The sequence below is a fragment of the Tachypleus tridentatus genome, chromosome 2, assembly GCF_004210375.1.
Source record: "Tachypleus tridentatus isolate NWPU-2018 chromosome 2, ASM421037v1, whole genome shotgun sequence".
NCBI lineage: Eukaryota > Metazoa > Arthropoda > Merostomata > Xiphosura > Limulidae > Tachypleus > Tachypleus tridentatus.
Genome location: NC_134826.1, coordinates 108806178 through 108824656, shown reverse-complemented (window position 1 = coordinate 108824656; position 18479 = coordinate 108806178). Strand labels below are relative to the sequence as shown.

Sequence of the window (18479 nt, the reverse complement as noted above, 5' to 3'; positions counted from 1 at the left end):
TGAGATGGTGGATATTTATAGACAGAATCTTTCTGTAGTTATCTTTTCAACAGATATTCCAGACCTAGTATATAATGTGCAAATGTATACACAAATTTAAATGTTATATTGATGTTTTGCTTAATCTAATTAAAATGGAGTTACTTGCACATTCCAATATAACTGGGAATGTTTAGGTTGCTGTTAAACTTACAAAATTCGTTCTGCAAACAGCTTACTTGAATGTGTGGTTGAAGTTGCTATTTTATTGTAAGTTTGTATTTCATGTGGCCTGTGAAAGATAACAGGTAAAGGCTAAAACTAAATGGTTGGATAATTTACTCTGTACCTCACATACTTCATACTTTAATCCTATCATAATCAACAAGCACTTTTCAAATGTCCAATGTATATCTGCCTCTCAAATTTTAACTTTTTTTTAGAGTAGTTCACAAGAAACATTTTTAAAAATGTTTTTGTCTATGCTAAAAGCATTGTAGTGTATTTACTCAAAATTATGTCACATCATGCAATATTAAAAATTTCTAATGAATTTCAGCTTTGGAAATAGCTATGGCCAAAGCAGGTTACACTATTTATGTCTTCATTATGTTTCAAAAAATTATGAGCAGTAATTTATAGTTTTGTAAAAGTTAAGACATAGTTTCTAGAAAACTTGAACATAAACTAGAGCTCTGGACACTCTGCATTCATGAAACTATCCTATCACCAACCATGGGGTAAACATAGAACTAGTGTGCAACACTGGTGGTACTGTCTGGGCTATTCACATTAAAAAATTCTCCACCTAAACCCAAAGCCTTCTTGACGTAGAGCTGCATCGTTTTTTTGTGTTTTTTTTAAGTTCACCAACACTGAGTTGGATATTTCTTTTCCAACTGTCACGTAATAAGCAGCTCCACCTTTTGCATTGAACAGTCATCAACTTGGTTATTTCTAGGTATATATGCAAATAAATGCAGTGATTACTATATTTTATGGACAATATTAATATAATTCATACACTTCCGTGCATTATTATGCAACTATCCTCCTCCCTCACACAGCAGTTGGACAATGGACAAAATAATTTCCAGTGAACAAACAAGTTTTCACACTGAAAAAAACAGGTCAAAGCTCTATTTATCCATACTTGTATCATACAAGAAAACAAATTTATCTTTAATGTTACCACTTAAACTTCACTGTCATAAAAAGTATGCTCTAACCGTCTGTTTTGAGTAAAACAACCCTCAGCCCTGAATAAGTTTTACAATACAGAAAATGATTAGCTTCAGGTTTTCCATCATATTTGAACACTTATTTTTGTCCTAGAAGGATATAAAACTGAGACCTGATGTATTGTAGATTTTCTTCAATGATAAAACATAAAACTTGTATTTCTTATTATGGATATTCTTCTGTTATAGTGTAATAAGATAAGAGACAAAACATCCTTCAGTTAAAAATAAGTTATAGGGCTGACTGAAGAAATACTATAGTTTCTCAAACAATTTTTAGAGCAACTATTGGCTGGAATACCCAAAATAGAGTTAGAGTTATTAGAGCAAGGCATTTAAATGTTTTATACAATAAACATTTGAAGATTGAATTATGTACACTTTCAGCTTATTTTACTTTCTGGAAAGTCCTGATGGTCGCTGTTGAGCAAAGCGGTTTACTGTTGATGACCCATCAATAAATTTGGTCTTGAAAAGCACATTGGCATTGTTGAACATCCCATCCTTCAGTGACACAATGATAAACTGGGTGTAATAAAATGAACAGATCAATTTAGAATCAAATCCACAAATTTTCACCATTTTACAACTGAAAATTCTGCAACATGTTAATATACACAACAAATGTACATTTAACATTGGACATGATCAATACTTTATTTTGCAAGCAAAATGCAATTAAATTTTAAAACTCAGCTTAACCTTTAATGAATGATAGAAGTTAAGAGAATACTCCATTCTTATCTAACGCATATATACAACAAAGTGGAAAAGGCCAACCTTTGGTGCTTTCCTTCCATTGTAAAGCACTAGATGCATTATATACACAAAATGTGTGCGTGTATGCATGCAGTGTGTGTGTGCATAAATAAAACTTTAAATGTTTTATACTTTTGTATTTTTTAATTTGATTAAAGTTTTAATACCCATCCCAGCCATCTCTAGGATACATTAAAACTTTAAAGAAGTGAAAAGCTACAAACCTGTGAATGTTTGAAGTGGCTTCTCAGCATCTGACCTATGTTTTGAGTGTGTGAAAGGTCTAGTGCAGCATCTACCTCGTCCAGAATGTAGATGGGAGCTGGCTTAAACAGTAGTAGGGACAGAATCAAAGACAGAGCTACTAAAGACCTGAATAACAAAGTATAAGTGAGAGAACAGAACAGATTACTAGTAATTTTTAAAGAATACAAATAGGTAAAAAAATTACCAATTTAAGAAACAAAAAATAAAAACACCAAATAAAGTGCAAGTATCATTGATGAGAAATATGAATGATTTTTTTATTCTGTGATTGACAATTTGATCACATTTTTCCCTATCTTGAAAAAGATAGTCTATTCTTATATTGCATTTTGTTATGAACTTCTCTAGAATGAAGTTGTATTGGTCATATTATATTAAAGACAGAAGTTGATTGATTGCACTAAATTTTGAAGAACCAGCTAGGTCCTTAATGGATGTATATCAGAAATAAATGGGTCTATTGAGAACATTATTTTTATTCATTAATTAACAGATAATTATATTTATCTTAAAATGGCTTTTCTTTGATGCTATTGTAATTACACATTCCAAAAAGAGTTATTTTTCTACTGGGGTAGTAGAGTGATTCTACGAGGCCAAAACAAATGATAATGCCATTGCAGTTGTTAAAAAAAAAAAAAAAAAAAAAGGGGGGGGGTGATAAAATTATTATACTTGTTTAAGCAAAGTTACAAGATTACCTGCTAATGGAGTTTCTACATCTAATTAAAATATTAACAAATATATTTTTCAATGGACTGTTGCACCATAAAACTTCAATGCTACAATTTTGTGAAACAAGTTATGAAAACTGGGACAAAACACTATTACATAATTGGATTTACAATTGTGTGCCATTTGCATTCATGCCACAGCTAACTCTTACCTCTGCCCTCCACTGAGTTCATTCAGTGATTCTTTCCACACATCTCCAAAAGCAACTTTCACTTCCAAACCATCCAAAACTGACTTTCCTTCTGGAGGAATCAGCTTAGCATTGGTTCCAGGTAAAAGCGTGGAAAATATGGAACCAAAATCCTAAGAAAATAGTAAATAAATTATATCCCCTCAATTTAAGTGACTGTTATGACAGTAATTTTGTAAGCCACACTGACATACTTATATTTAACAGAAACTTAAAAATACATTTTATTTAAAGTTATGTTTAACTGAGTACCTTTATAACTATAATATTATATGAAGTAATATAATAAAGCACTTCAGCTGCGCTTAATCCAGACCTTATTTACTTTTTCCCATGCTTCCCTTAAGGCTTGATTCTTCTTTTCATCAAGCTCTCTGATTACTGCAGCAATCTTGGACTTATCATTCTCTACTATTCGCTTTTTCCGTAACAAATCTTGATACTAACAAAGAAAAAGTAGCTTAATTGGTAAACATGAATTTTAATATGAAAAGTATAAGAATTTATTTTCTTATAGAATACAGTAAGCATAAAGAAATGGAATTATTTGTACACTGCAAGAAATTCTCATACATTTCCTTTCCCAAAATTCTTTATACAATAAAAAGTTTGGGCCACCTCATGTAAGATCCACAGTCAACTAAATTAATTAAATACCCAAATCTTTAAAACTCAACAGTTAGGGTTACTTAAGAGTGCCTCCAGGATTTTGATGTTTTATTCTTTCTATAAAATGCAAATTACCATTTCAGAGAATCAAAATGGGGATGGGGGAATATATAGAAAATAAATTTTTCCTAAGCAATTTAAACCATATTCAAATTCCCACCTGTTCTTCAGCTTTATTCATCATATTATGTGCTCTCATATTGACACTTTTCCCCAGCTTATCCTTATTTTCTTGAAGTTTCTGTATCTTGCGACCAGCCTCCTTAGGATCATTACCAACAAAATCATACTCTGTATTTGAGACCCCAAAATACTGCTTTTCTTGTTCTATCCATTCGTACTTCATAATCATTTGGTGAACCTTAAGCCACAAAATAAATGTGAAATTAGCTTTAAAAAGCCATAAACCATCCAATATTTAATTTAGCCTGGAAAAATTTAAAAAAATGTTTCAAAAATCAATTTTAAAACTTTAAATTTGCTAAAATATTAAAAAACTAAAGTAATATTCTAGCCATAGAAAACTATGTAACAGAAATACCAAACCTTGATGCAAATTATTTGACTGCCCCCAGCAAAGTATTTTATGTTACAAAATTATAAATGGATATTTTCTAATCTTATCTTTTATAGTATTCAAAAGGTTTTTTTTAGCAGAACTAGATATTACCTTTTGTGTTGCTTCTTTAGTTTCTTTATTTGTTTTACTGACATCATGCTCTAATTGTTGAATATGCAACTTCTTATCATCAATGTCCTTCCTCAAGTCTCCCCTTTCCTTTTGAAGCCTTCCTATTTCTTCACTTTGAGCCTTCAGATGCACTTTCTGAGCTTTGAGTTCTTGCATTGCTGCTGCAACCTCAGCCTGTTAAACAAGAAATATTGTAGTAAGGAAAAACAAAGAAAAAAAAAAAACATTACAAAAAGCAAGAAACAATATTATACCAAAACTAATTTAATATTGTTTCAGGTCTAATTAGGGTACATAATTTTACTGCATAACAGATGATACTGATCTACGTACAATTTCCTAATAAAGAGAAGCTAAAACATAAAGTTTGTATAATATCTAGACAACAAATTCAAGATATTTTAAACACAATGTACTGACCAACAGCCATATTTCAAGAATCTAGAACTGGAGATGTACAGATATCTTGTTTCACATTAAACAATATTTCATACTGTATCATGAAAAATGTTGATATAGTGCATAATAAATTGTCCTCAGTCTAGAAAATATCTAGAAATAATGCATGAACTAATGCTCATTTTATTACATATACTTTGCCATGTATGTTTTTTTTTCAATAGAAGTGTTAATACCCATACTAGCCATTCTGAGATACAACTTTAATGAAGTTTAACTTTGCAGGCCTGTGTAATTACATGACTGAACCACAACATTATTATAATAGTGTATGTGTCCACAGTGTAACCCAAAGATGACCTAGGAAGGTCGAAACATTGTTCTCTCCTTATCAATAAGTGTTGATACTCATACTAGCTGTTCTGAGATGCATTTTTATTTCAAGTGGGTTTCTCATCATCAAGAATTGCTTCATTAAAGTTGTTTTAGTGACAGGTTTTCCATAATTAAGTTATGCAGAGTTAGAAAATATTCATTTTCTATTTTTTTTTCTATAAATAAGAAAACCTTACTTAGATCAAATTATTATTTTATTAACCACAATGAATATTTTGTATTATGCTTGTTAGCAATAGCAAATTGAAGAAAAGGGCAGAACATTGAAGTAATACAAATATTAATTCAGATTGTTTTGTGAAATTTATGTTTTTTAGTCTCAAAACAGTGTTCAGGTTTTTCTTTTACATATGTCTGGAGCATCTCATTTAAATGAACAGCAATAATCAACCATCATACTGATATTCCACCTTTTCATTTTCCTATGTTTTGATTAAACCTTTCCCCTTGTTCTTTGTTGATGGCACAGATTTTTAGGGAAATTGTTAATATATGAAACTAAGAAATGAATTTCACGCTCATATTACAACCTAATTATTTGAGTTTATTGAGCATGTTACTGACTGTTTTTAAGTTGGCTCCTTATTTCCTAAAAATTTCTTAATTACGTCTTTATCCCTTTTGCAGTGCACTTGGTATAACATACAAATTAATATACACATTTGGATGCATTAAAAATATTTATAACTCTTCGTGCAGTGTATGCAACTTCACAAAATTTGGTAAATTTCTGGTAAAGATTGCAAGTATTTTATACACAAAAAAACTGATATTTTAATAAAGAATTTTTACCAGAGGTTTGTCTGGGAAGATAGAGTATTTCATTATTAGTCTAAGCATGAAGTGATTTTCATGTAATGGTTAAACAACTATTCTTCATCTCATATATCAAATATTATTTGCATAATCTCTAAAACCTCAGATATACAATTCAATTTTTTTTTTTTCAGTAAGGCTTTATATTTTGTCTGTTTCCTCTCTTCTACATGTGGTCTGTCCATTTGACTGACCTTGTAACCACCATAAAAAAGTAGGAAATATATATAAATTATGCTTTTTTCATTCTAAGATGACTACAGGTTATAACACAAAATCACAAACATTTCGTTTAAATAGCTTAAATTTCATAACATATATTTATTATATTGACTTTTCAGTCATTTGTGGTAAAGATACAAGTTGCAGTAACATGTGCACATGCACTCATGTTATTGTATCCAAGAATATAAAACTGATCTTTATTCTCTACAAAGTTATTTGTCTTGGCTATGCTTTAGTTGGCTAGTAAGTGGTAAAATACAATAGTATTTCAATTATTACACTTTATACGTGTATAGAGATTATTATTATTATTTACAAACAAATTCTTAAACCTATTTTTATTAAAATATAGAACACAAATAAATAAATATAGCAAAAAATTATATTTTCTAGTTACTATGACCTTTGTACTAATTTGTTACTTGCCATAAATTGCTTAACCTATTTAAATTACACACATGAAAGATGTGAAAAAATTATTTTTATGGTTATAAGTTGAATAACCAAACAAATAATTACTATAATGGTACTGCAGAAATTCACTGTAATTTATTATGTTCAGTAATTAAGCTGTATTTAGGTCTAGAAAAATGTGAAATATGAAACAAAAGACACAACCCACCCCCTTAAAATCTTGGTTTGAAAGAAAGATTTTAATGGCTGAGAAAACTAATAGGGTACATTTTGTTTGGTTATTCACATATATATAAAGTATTTATACACACCCACATGTGAAATAAACAAAAAAGTTATAAATAGCTGTATTGATACCATAGATTTTCACTATAACTTATCACGCTTAGTAACCAAAGTTGTATTTTGTCTTAAACAAAAATGTGATTTCAAGCAGGCTAAAATTTAACCCAACCCACCTACTGGAAATCTTGGTTTGAAAGAACAAGATGACTTCAAAGAAGTCTTAAAATGGCTAAGAAAGCAACTACAGGACACATTGACAATCTAATTGGTTATTCATGTCATATATTGAAACAAGTGCATATAAAGAATCATTTTCTAAAATGGAAAGAGGTGAATGTGCCCACTGTTTGATTTGCTAAATAAAGTGATAATTCAGTAAAAGGAAAAGATACGAGGTTATTATTTTATATTCTAGCTTGTCAATATCAGTAATTTGAGTTCTTAATTTGTACAAAACAATAGATTTTGCACTTTGACATTACAAACATTTAATTTGAACCAGTGCTGAATTCAACATACAACATCACACACCAAAATCAATATTCAGTTGTGTTTAATAATTACTTTTTAATTAAGAAACTAAATATGTGTAACATGAAAATTTTAATCTAGTATTTGATCCAAAAACTTACATACACATCTTTCTAAAATAGTTCAATAAAAACATGAATGCATCTCGAACACAATGACAGTCTTGTGACCCATCGAGGTAGGATTAAAGGCAAATCATGCTTGTTTTTCAATTTTCCTCGTCTTTACAAACTGTTCAATCAAAGTCAATTACCTAATTTGAGGCCCAACAAAAATCCCTTTAAGTTTTGCATCTGAAAGAGCTAGGAATTGCTTGGAACTTGAAACAGTTGTCATCTTTGTATGAGGCCTTTAAAAACTGCTCTATCATGTCCAGCTGTATGTAGGATTGTATGTAGATGATAGGACTTTGTGTGAACCAAACTCTTATGTTTAATGTTTATCAATCTTGGTACCAGACTAATTGTGCTTGACTATTACTTATTTATTCATTGCTAGTTTTGTGTTCTGCTGTCCATTTACACAAAAAGCATGAAAACTATGTATAACCAGAGTGTTGACCCAACAACATACAAAATACTTAAGTCTCCACAGTGCAGCCAACCATGTTCTTCGTATTTGACCTTATTAAAAAGTTTGAAATTTTCACTTTTCCTTCAAGAAGTGAATGAGCAAGAGGAATAGATGCATGTATATTATCATCACAAAGGAGACCACCTTTTAGATTCTTTTGGAGAAATAAATGAACGACCACCATTAACTTGGTTCACAGAATGCAGTTCCTAGCACTGGTATTATTTCAGCAATATTGTTGAAGCAAACCAGAGAAACGTCTTGTGAAAAATATGGTATAAACTCTTCACAATTTTTGTACTAGTAAAATGACATCCCTGGAGAAAGGATGTTTTAATCCAAAGTCTGGATTCCAAACTGCTGAAACATTCTTTGGAACGTCCAAATCTCTTATCAAATCATTAAGTTCACCTTGGTGGGAAATGTTGTTTACAAGACATTTGAGACTGAAAACAATCTCTATCACCATTTCTACTGACATCATATTCAGAATCAGATTAAACTGTATCAAGAGTCTCTGGTGGAGGAGGTACAGGTACATCAAGTCCATGAGCAACAGGTCTTATAGCAAACTAAAGGTTTGGATAAATTTTTTATTTTTATTTTCCAATTTCAAGTGTTGTAGTCTTGCACATTACACGAGCAAAAATTGCTGTTATCTCTATGGTTTCTAGGCTCACACCAGACCACTGGGATTCCAAAAGACAAATACTTTTTCTTAACTCTAGTCCACTGTCTCAACTTATTGAAATGAATAGTGCAAACTTTGTGCAAAGTCCACAATTTGTCTGGTCCCCAAGATTTATTCCAAAATATGTGTAATATGCTTTTCTTAACACATTCTGTAATGTTTTGCTTGCTTCTTCACAAGAAATTTATCACAAATATAACTATGTTTGGGTCATTTACACTACCTCTTGTTGTCATAGTGATAAATATACAATACTGAAAAGAAAAATATGTAAAAGTGCATGGAGAAAAAAATACAATCCATCATATGGCTTATTAACCATTTTTATACCAGAAGAGTTTCTCATTGGTTCTAGAACAATCAAACTTTTATGAAATCTACAGCTAGTGGTCATCACGACTGAACATAAAATGTTATCCAATTTCAAGAAATCATTCATTTATGTGAAAGTGCATGTGATTTTGTGAAAACTCTGGTTTCAAAATTGATATTCAATTATTTCTATCATGTACAAAGTACAGGAATTATTGAAGAAAATGTTAACATTTCAAGACAATAAAACCATTGCAGGTCTATGTTATCATAGTAAATTACACTTTTGTAAGTAATGTTTACAAATTATTAGCAAAATGAATAACATTTAGCAAAACACAGGTGAAATGAATTATGAATAGTATAAAACTAAACACAGAGAGAGCTTTGCAATATTACGTGAAATTAAAATACACAACCTCTCCTCTATAATTTCAAAGTCTACCTAAACACACTTTCATCTATGCCCAATATGTACAAATAACAAAATAATAATATACTAAATATAAAATCATTTGGAATGATCTCATTATCTGTAATGACAGCTTTATTAATATAGATCTGAGTATTTCTCTCCAACAAAAACATATCCAAAGAATATGATATATTTAAAATCCACGGATGAAATTCTGCTGGTACAAGTACTGGAACTTGTATGAGCTGCTTTGTCTTTTTTTTTTTTATGTTTATATACAGATTGTTTTTTTTCTTTTTCAAAAACAGGTACACTTCACCAATGTCAAAAACTAATTTGAAGCTTGTGAGCTCTAATAATTTCAGATACTAGCAGTTTGATTAACTTCGTTCTAACGAAAATAAATCTGGTACTAATGAAGTTCTATTTTGTCTATTAATACCAGTTTAGCTATGGGTGTTGTTGGAAGATCTGACAGACTACGTTTTTATACTTACTCTACAATTATAATAGGCATATAATTTAAATTACACAAAATACAGACAACATTTCAATTACTATGTATAAATATTATTATTATTTACAAACAATTTCTTAAGCCTATTTTTTCTTAATATATAGAACAACAAATAAAGAAGTAAAGCTCACAATTATCTCTTCCAGTTACAACCTTGTACTTAATTGTTGCTTGTTGTAGCTTGCTAAGCCTCAAGAAATTTTGCACATGGAGGATGTGGAACAAGTTTAAGGTTTTATATAGATATTTAAATAACTGAAAAAAATCATAAGTTACTTCATCAATAGTACAGAATTCCCCTATACTTTATCAAATTTAATAACTAGGTTGTATTTGTGTCTAAAAAAAAATATGAAATTTTGAACAGGCCAGAGATGCAATTAACCAGCAGGAAGATTTGTCTCAAAAGAAAAAGATGCTGGTATATTTGAAAATGGTTGAGAAATTCACTAAGGAAACACTGAGCTTTTTATTGGTTATTCACAAGTCATATATAAGTAAGTCTATGCAAGGGACTTTTTCCAAAAATAGACAGATGTTGGCAAGGCCACTATGTTTGATTCTCTACATATAGTGATCACTCTGCAAATGTAAAAAGATGCATTTTTTAAATTCTAACTTGTATTAGTAATTTCAGTCCCTAATTCATCCACAACTATAGGCTTTGTATTTTCACATCACAATAATCTAATTGTTTTTTCAATATGCATAAAAGGTTATGTGTGCTCTGCCTACCATGTATTGAAACCTAATTTCTAGAAGTTTAAGTCCACAGAAAAACCCATGCTTTTAAATCTGTGTGCGTGCATAAGTGATTCCTTGACTATGATATTTCTGAAACCTTGGCAAAAAAATGCATGCTTTTACTGGCTTTTGATGCACTGATTTAAAGAAAATAATTTCAAGCACCTTCAAGTTTCTAAACACCCATAAGAACCCTGGAGCTACATTTTTAAAGGAATTTCAAATATTTAATGTCAAACAGCTATTCCTGTAAGATACTAATTTCATTTTATCAAATATATAAAAATGTACATAAAGAAATCTTTGCATTACCTTTTTCTCCTTCAGTGTAACACCTAATGCCTCCACCAGATTTTCATACCCTTGGACAGACTCACTGACAGCTTTCATCTGTTCACTATAAGTAGACAAACCCTTCTGTAGCTCCTCCACTTCCAGCTTTAAACTTTCAGCTTCCTACCATTTCAAAGGAAATCTCATGTAGTTTCACTATTTTAAACTTTATTCTCTGATTGTACTTTAGTTAGGGGAAAACTTTTTAGTATTTACATCAACTCTACTCGCTACTTGATGGAGTATCCTGATGCCTATCCTGAGAAGTGTTTTATGGATAATCCTTGCATCAATTCTACCTTGCAGTAGTTTTTCAAGTAATTAAAATACTATAATGCCATTGTTCATAAAAAACAATATTAAAATATCAGTAAGCAAGCACAATTCGGAAGTTTAATTACAGTTGTCTGCACAAATACACTTGAAATAATAACATTTCTTGACAAATGTGTGTCATTCAGTAAGATTAAGGCTGTCATGAAAAAATACATATACCTGTTCCTTTTCTTTAGTTAGCTTGCTTGATTCCCCTGCCTTTTTCTTACATCTATTGATAGCTTCTTCTGCTGCTTGAAGCTCTTTCTCCCTTACAGCTTTTGCATCATTAAGCTTAATTTCCAAGTCTTTCACCCGTTCCTCAGCCCTTTTTTTAACTTCATGACACTTAGTAACTGTTGTTTTTTCTTCCTCTGTTAAACAAATAAGTATTTAACAATGCTATCAGATGCTCTTGTTATTGGCCTTACCATCATAAGTGTCACATTTAAAATTTAATTTTCAAATTTTTAGTGTAGTGTATATCTGTTACTGTTAAAGATTCTTATTTTCATTTCATTTTCTTTATGTTTTTACATGCTAAAAATAAATATATAATCACAAAAAATTCTTGGTGAATATTTTGATACCATTATCATCTGTAAATATATCTATTAAAAACACTAACTATTAATACAAAATATAAAAAGTCATATACAATTTAATCTAAAAAAATTTTTAAACAATAAGTATATGGTACATTTCAACACTTAAGTTACTGATGGTGGTATCCTTTTGAATCAAAGTCACTTAAATTATTTATGCAACAAATTTCTTTGAGAATTTGACAGCTATAAAATCCTGTAGTAATATTGGAGCCATACAAGGATCTTAAACAAAATAACCATAAATATCTCATTTAATTCCAGTAAATAATTATAAAATATACATGGAAAATGATTACTTTCACCCCCCCTAGTTCATTACAGTGACAACTGTAGTAAAGCAAATAAAATTATATGGTGTAAAAAGTAAGCTTTCATCAAAAGTGAATGGTATACAAACATGTTAGTTACTTGAGGTTTAGGTATATATATTGTAAAAACAATGAAAAATATGTAAAAGAGCATTTAAAATGCAGGAGGAGGCACAAAACTTTAAACATGAAAAGATATGCACATTTTAAATACAAGACATTTGCAGAAAAAATGTAAAAGTAATTGAAGGGTATTCAGAAGCAACGTGTATAGATAAAGAAAATATTTGTGTAAAACATAGTGCCCAGATGGAAAACTTTTGATAAGAAATATCTATCTTCAAAATATTGTTTCATTCACATTTATGAGCAATACAAAGAATTATGTTTTCTTTAAAATAATTTTAAATGACTTTCTAAACAAATAATTACAAAAATAAACTCAAAATCTACAAAGTTATTTTGAGTGTAAAAATTGGAACAAATACTCCAATGCAGTGGCCAAAAACACCCTGAACCACTTCATATTTCAAATCACTTTACAAAATATTAAATTTAGACTAAAAAAGTGCCTAAAAGTGTACATGGTCTTGTTGCTTAAAAGGTAACTTGTATGTTTTGGTTGTTGACATATAATGGTGCAAAGCAACTAGGTTATCTGTGCCAAACAATGGGTAAAATAGCAAACCATCAGTTGGGAAAAATACAAATTGTTTCATTTCTTTTATGAAGCAAAACAACTGCCCATAAAATTTAAAGTAAAATTAATAAAAACAGCAACATGTACACAGTAGTCAAAAGCAAAGAAGATAAAAAGGTACATGCTAAAAATATGGGATTAATATTTTTTTTTGTTGCTGAAATCCCAAACAAAGGTAAAACCTAAATAGAAGTAAAAAGAGCCAATGGTCCATAAAAAGCTAGAAACAGTCAAAGGTGATGGTGACACTGTTGAAAGTCAATGGTAAATTCAGAATGTAAACATGAAATAGTGCCACCATTCACAATTGCAATGACAGAATAGTAAAATGTAGGCTATTGTGACTCCACTGTCACAAAAGCCATACATCAGTGTATCAGTCCTGGAAAAAAGAAAACAATGGGTTAAAAAACTTTGACCAACACACAGCCATTTCAAGACAACTTCCTCCTTACGATTCTTACAGAAATTAGCCAAAGAGTAACAGTAGGTTTGATCTGGAAACACTTGGAGAAATATTCTTCACCCCAAATTGACTGCCAACTGGCACAAAGCTGAGCATTGGTCACAGGACTTGAGTCCACATATAGAATAGGCCCAACCATAAAGGCCCCATAGCAGACAGATTAAGCTGTGATGTCCGAGAGCTCATTTCCATAAATACCAACATGGCCTGGTATGTAGAAAATCCAAATACGAATAGATGACAAAGAAAATTGGGCCAAGCCATTCAAAATGTCAAGTCACATGAAGCAATTCCAGAGCCTGTACACAGCAGACAGTATGCATGAACAGTACAGTCAATGTATTGGTTAGCTGTTACATAATCCAAGAAGAGATGATATAGGAGTGGGCAGTGATCACAAAAACTGCAAAAGAGTCTTCACAACCATCAAACCATGGTAAATCCCAAAGAGGCACCTGAATTAGAATCATCCATATAATTAACTACGGATGGCTGGTTCAAGAATTTTTCAGCAAGGAGATGGCAGTACTTCAAGTCTGAATTATCTGCCTTCTTTAGGTGACTCGGGGGAAAAACCACACATAGGAATGGTAACATACCATGAAGAAATGGGCTTAATGTTAATCTCGTACACTTAGTCCAGTGCCAGAACCAAGTGTGCCCAGATGCAGAGGCCAAAAGGTAAAATAATGGACCATCTTTTACTGAATAGAGGAGCCCACTTAGAACAGAAAATGTAGTTTAGCAGCATACTGCAGGAGAAGTTGCAGATGTCAAAGATGGAGAGGCAGTGCATGGGAGTCAGTGTGGAATGCCTATATGCAGAGTCACAGACCCTGACAATGAACAGGGTGCTGTCAATTGTTTTATGGCACAAAACATCTAGGCTATCTGCACTAAACGTCCAGTAGAAAGGTAAAAATAAATTAAATGTAGTAAAATACATAAAAGGAAATGAAGGTGTGTTCTGGTTTGGATGGTTCAACCAGAATGTCTTCAGAGCTTAATTTTTGGATAGCCAGCAAGCCCTTCCAATTCTTTCCGAATTAAAAATGGCAACATCTGTCCAAGGGACTTTTCAATTAGTTACTGTAAAATGAGGAATCTAGATACGTTATCAACTAACTTAGGACTGAGTATTAAAGTCTTCCAAGTGTGGTCATTTATTGATCAAGAATTGTTTAACCTCAGCTGTGAATAAAGTGAGAAGCTGTGAGAAAAAGAGAAATGTTTGGTGTTCACTAGCCCTATCCACCAAGGAGCCATAGATGGGGCCATGCTACAACATCGAAGGCAAAGGACTCAGCAGTAACACCAGGTTTTCTTGGACACTTTTCCCAAATACCAAGAAACAAAGTTCAAAACATCCATTGAGAATGTCCAATACTGGTACACAATTAACCCTAGCCCCTGAGGACCAGCCAATCAACACAAGGAGGGTAACTTAAGAATTTAATATTTAAGAAACTAAATTTTTAATAAAAACAATAAAACCAAAGTTCATACCAACTAACTTCTGCAACCTCTGCAATTCTTCGAGCTGTTGATGGTGAGTACTTTGGTGTAGCCTAGACTTTAAAAGCTCCATCTCATGTTGCTTTAGATCATATTGTTGCTTTAAGCTTTGGTACCTGATTTCAAACAAATAAAAGTTTATTCATCTCATCATATTTAAGAAAAGTTTGAATTACAAAGTACTAGCAACTACACTATGTAACAAATTTTGTTCCTGGATAGTATGTGTTATTTCTTAATTACTCATGTTGTAAAAGTACAGAAAATGGCCATTATTCCCTTCAAACTTTGCTTTTGTGGCCTGGATAATGAAATTTAGAAATTAAACTATTTTCTATGTAAAAAGGAAAAATTTGACATTTTAATTTATATAAAGGTCTGTATACTAAAGTTATACAAAACTGAACAAAACGTTTAGAAGCGAGTAGTGTTTCGAGACATGCGGCTGTGACGTAAATCACTTTCAGATATCAGCCCCCAAATATAGTCTCCAATCATGTTTTTGTTATACGCTTCTTGGTAGCAGCATTCAAAGTCCAGAAAATCTTGGTGGAAGCACTTGCCTTGCTCCTCTGAGTATGCTCCAATGTTTTCCCTGAATTTATCAAGATGAGCATCAAGGATACAGACTTTCAGAAACATCCTGATCCATTTTGCCGTAATTCTTCACCAGCGCCTCAACCAGTTCCACATAATTTTCGGCCTTGTAATTGCCCAAGAAGCCCCGAACCACTGCGACAAAGCTGCTCCAAGCTTTTTTCCTACCTTCTGAGCTTCTTGCAGAATTCTGTGCACTCCAGGACCTTCTATATTTGCGGTCAAACGAAGACACCAGCTTTGACCTTTGCCTCAGACAGCTTAGGGAAGAAGTCTTGAAGGTACTTGAAGGCTGCAGACTCCTTATCAAGAGCTGTGACAAATTGTTTCCTAAGACCCAATTTTATTGCAATGGTGGGAACAACACGTTCTGGAGGTCCACTAGTGGTTGTCATTTGGCATTGTTCCCCAACAGAGAACTCTGTCCATTGTGGTCAGTACTTCCTGTTGTGCACTGCAGTCCCAAAGGCAAAGATAACAGGGAAACTTAAAGCCTCCTTGGATAGGTCTGTATGTTCACTTAGGCAGCTAGAACTAAACTGAAGTGGTGAGGGGAAGTTCTTCAACATTCTAGAAAGTTCTTGTAAATTCAAGAAAATTCTATCAGCTACTTAGCACTGAATCTAGCTGGAATGTTCTGGAAAATGGGTAAATTTGAAAATTTCATTACCCAGGTCACAAAATAAGTTTGAAGAAAAAATAGGTCTTTTCAATTTATTTTAGGCAGAAGGAATTGGGAAATAACACTTCCTGCCCAGGAACAAGAGAAAGTATAAATGTTGTTACATAGTGTCAGAGTTTACAGACTAGATTAAAGAGTTCAATCTACATCTTGAAATTATGATTAATTAATCTGTAAATTTGATTTATGATTTTCTTTTAGCCCACACTATACATTTACTGCAGCTTTTACTTTATCAATACCTAATTTTTTTTAAGATACAGAATTTAAGATATATTCACATTAGTACCATCAAAACTAAATTTTTCAGAAGGGAAAATATAAAATGCAGTTTTTACTGTTTTTCTCAAATTTTTAAGTGCACAAATATAACAGGATTGGGACTGCATGCATGCAAAATACACTAGTAAAATACAAAATAATATACATTAATATTGATTCCAGTTAGCCTAGCAATTCCTCAGTTGTCTATTGCTTTCATTAAACATTGGCTAATTCAACAACACATTAAAGTTAGTTTTGTTACTAAAGCATTATTTGCACCTGAAGAAGAAAGGTCCACCTTTCAAAAGTGCTATACATGGGTTATACATGGTTATTTCATTTCTATCACGACTTCTTGAACCTACATGTTTTTCTAACATCATGCATATATTATGTATTTATAAGAACATAGATCATATTTTAATAAGAAATAATCAACTTTTTAAACAAGTCATGGGCATTTGCAGCATTTCATATAGTATATCAGTACAGATTTTGGTGCAAAATACACAGCTGATTTTGCTTTAGACTTGTGAAACAAAAATAATTATACTTCTAAACTATGCACTTATAATTTCACCACAGTAGAAAAATAATCAGAACAAATCCCCACTCACAAAAGTAGAAAATTAAACTATGGTATTCATCTACTGTTAGAAAACCCACTGAAATGTAGAGACAAAATACAACAGCAAACTTGAGAAGCAATGAAGAACACTGAACTCGAGAAATGATGAATACTCAAAGTGGCATGTAATGCTATGAAATGTGTTATAAGTTGTACCAATTAGTTTAAAATTATTATGCATTAGTGAAACACGAAATATTTTCAAAGGACTTGGAGTAATTCTTCATGATGATAAAACAAAGGTACTTGAATTAACTTTAAAACTACCCTATGATATACTCAATACAGCATTAATTAGTACTATCTAGGTTTCTGTAAACTATTCATAGCTACATCTTCTTTAGTGGCTTGTAAAACTAAAAAAATAAGGCTGCAGACACCATGATAAATACACACATAGTTTACTCTAATAAAACAAAGTACTTACAACTAGTATAATGGTGCTTAAATAGATTCTACATTTCTCTGATGCTTGAATGGCTTCAAAGGTCTTACATTAGTTACTAAAGAACAGAAAATTTTAGTGTGTAAATTTTGACTTTCTAAGAATCAACTTAAAGAGCCTAAAACTTGAGTTTTTTTTTTAGTAACTGTGTGCAGATGTTTTGCAGCTGTTTCTGCTGTAGGCTTTGGTGAATGAATATCTTCAGAGAAAACTGGCCAGAAGCAATGAAAAAAATTGATAAAATCTCTCCTCTTTAAAGAATCAATACTACAATTTGCACAAGTGTTTTGTAGTAGATTTGCCCAGGTGCAAACAAAATATCCACAACCATTTCTTTCTGTAGGTTTGTGAAACAATAATGATAATATGCAGAATAAATGGATGAATTTTGTCTAATAATTTAAATGTCAACTTTTCTGCTATTATCAATAATTTAGCAGCCTTAGCCATTGAAAGATAAGGTCTTGAGTGTTGTTTCAAGATCAAGTCTGCTTTATAAGATGATTTGTGTCTATAAAGTTTATTAGAATATTTGTGAAATTCCTAGGCAATTCCTATTATGAACCACTATCATGGCTGATGTTATAGGCATAAGAAGCATCTTAAATTATAAGAGTGGAATTCTTGTAGATGGTTTTCTTCAAGGACAAAGATCACACACTGTAGTTGTTTCATATTTGTGATTTTAAAGCAATGAATCCTCAAAAAAGTGCATAAGCAAACATTTTAAAAATACTACTGTATATTCTAAAGATCTATTAATTGTTAT

The 18479-nt window shown here is 31.5% G+C and overlaps 1 protein-coding gene across 1 annotated transcript in view; it reads right to left on the bottom strand.

The window, feature by feature from the left end:
- Window positions 1-1088: 1088 nt before the first annotated feature.
- The window catches only part of LOC143245580 (structural maintenance of chromosomes protein 2-like), a 41496-nt gene continuing 24105 nt past the window's right edge, over window positions 1089-18479 (bottom strand). The window contains exons 8-16 of the mRNA XM_076491939.1: window positions 15086-15210; window positions 11678-11871; window positions 11162-11305; window positions 4511-4705; window positions 4001-4201; window positions 3488-3613; window positions 3133-3284; window positions 2204-2351; window positions 1089-1745 (exon numbers count right to left, since the gene is read on the bottom strand). Coding sequence (XP_076348054.1) covers window positions 1614-1745; window positions 2204-2351; window positions 3133-3284; window positions 3488-3613; window positions 4001-4201; window positions 4511-4705; window positions 11162-11305; window positions 11678-11871; window positions 15086-15210 — 1417 coding nt within the window. The 3' untranslated portion in view covers window positions 1089-1613. The remainder of the gene's footprint in view (window positions 1746-2203; window positions 2352-3132; window positions 3285-3487; window positions 3614-4000; window positions 4202-4510; window positions 4706-11161; window positions 11306-11677; window positions 11872-15085; window positions 15211-18479) is intronic.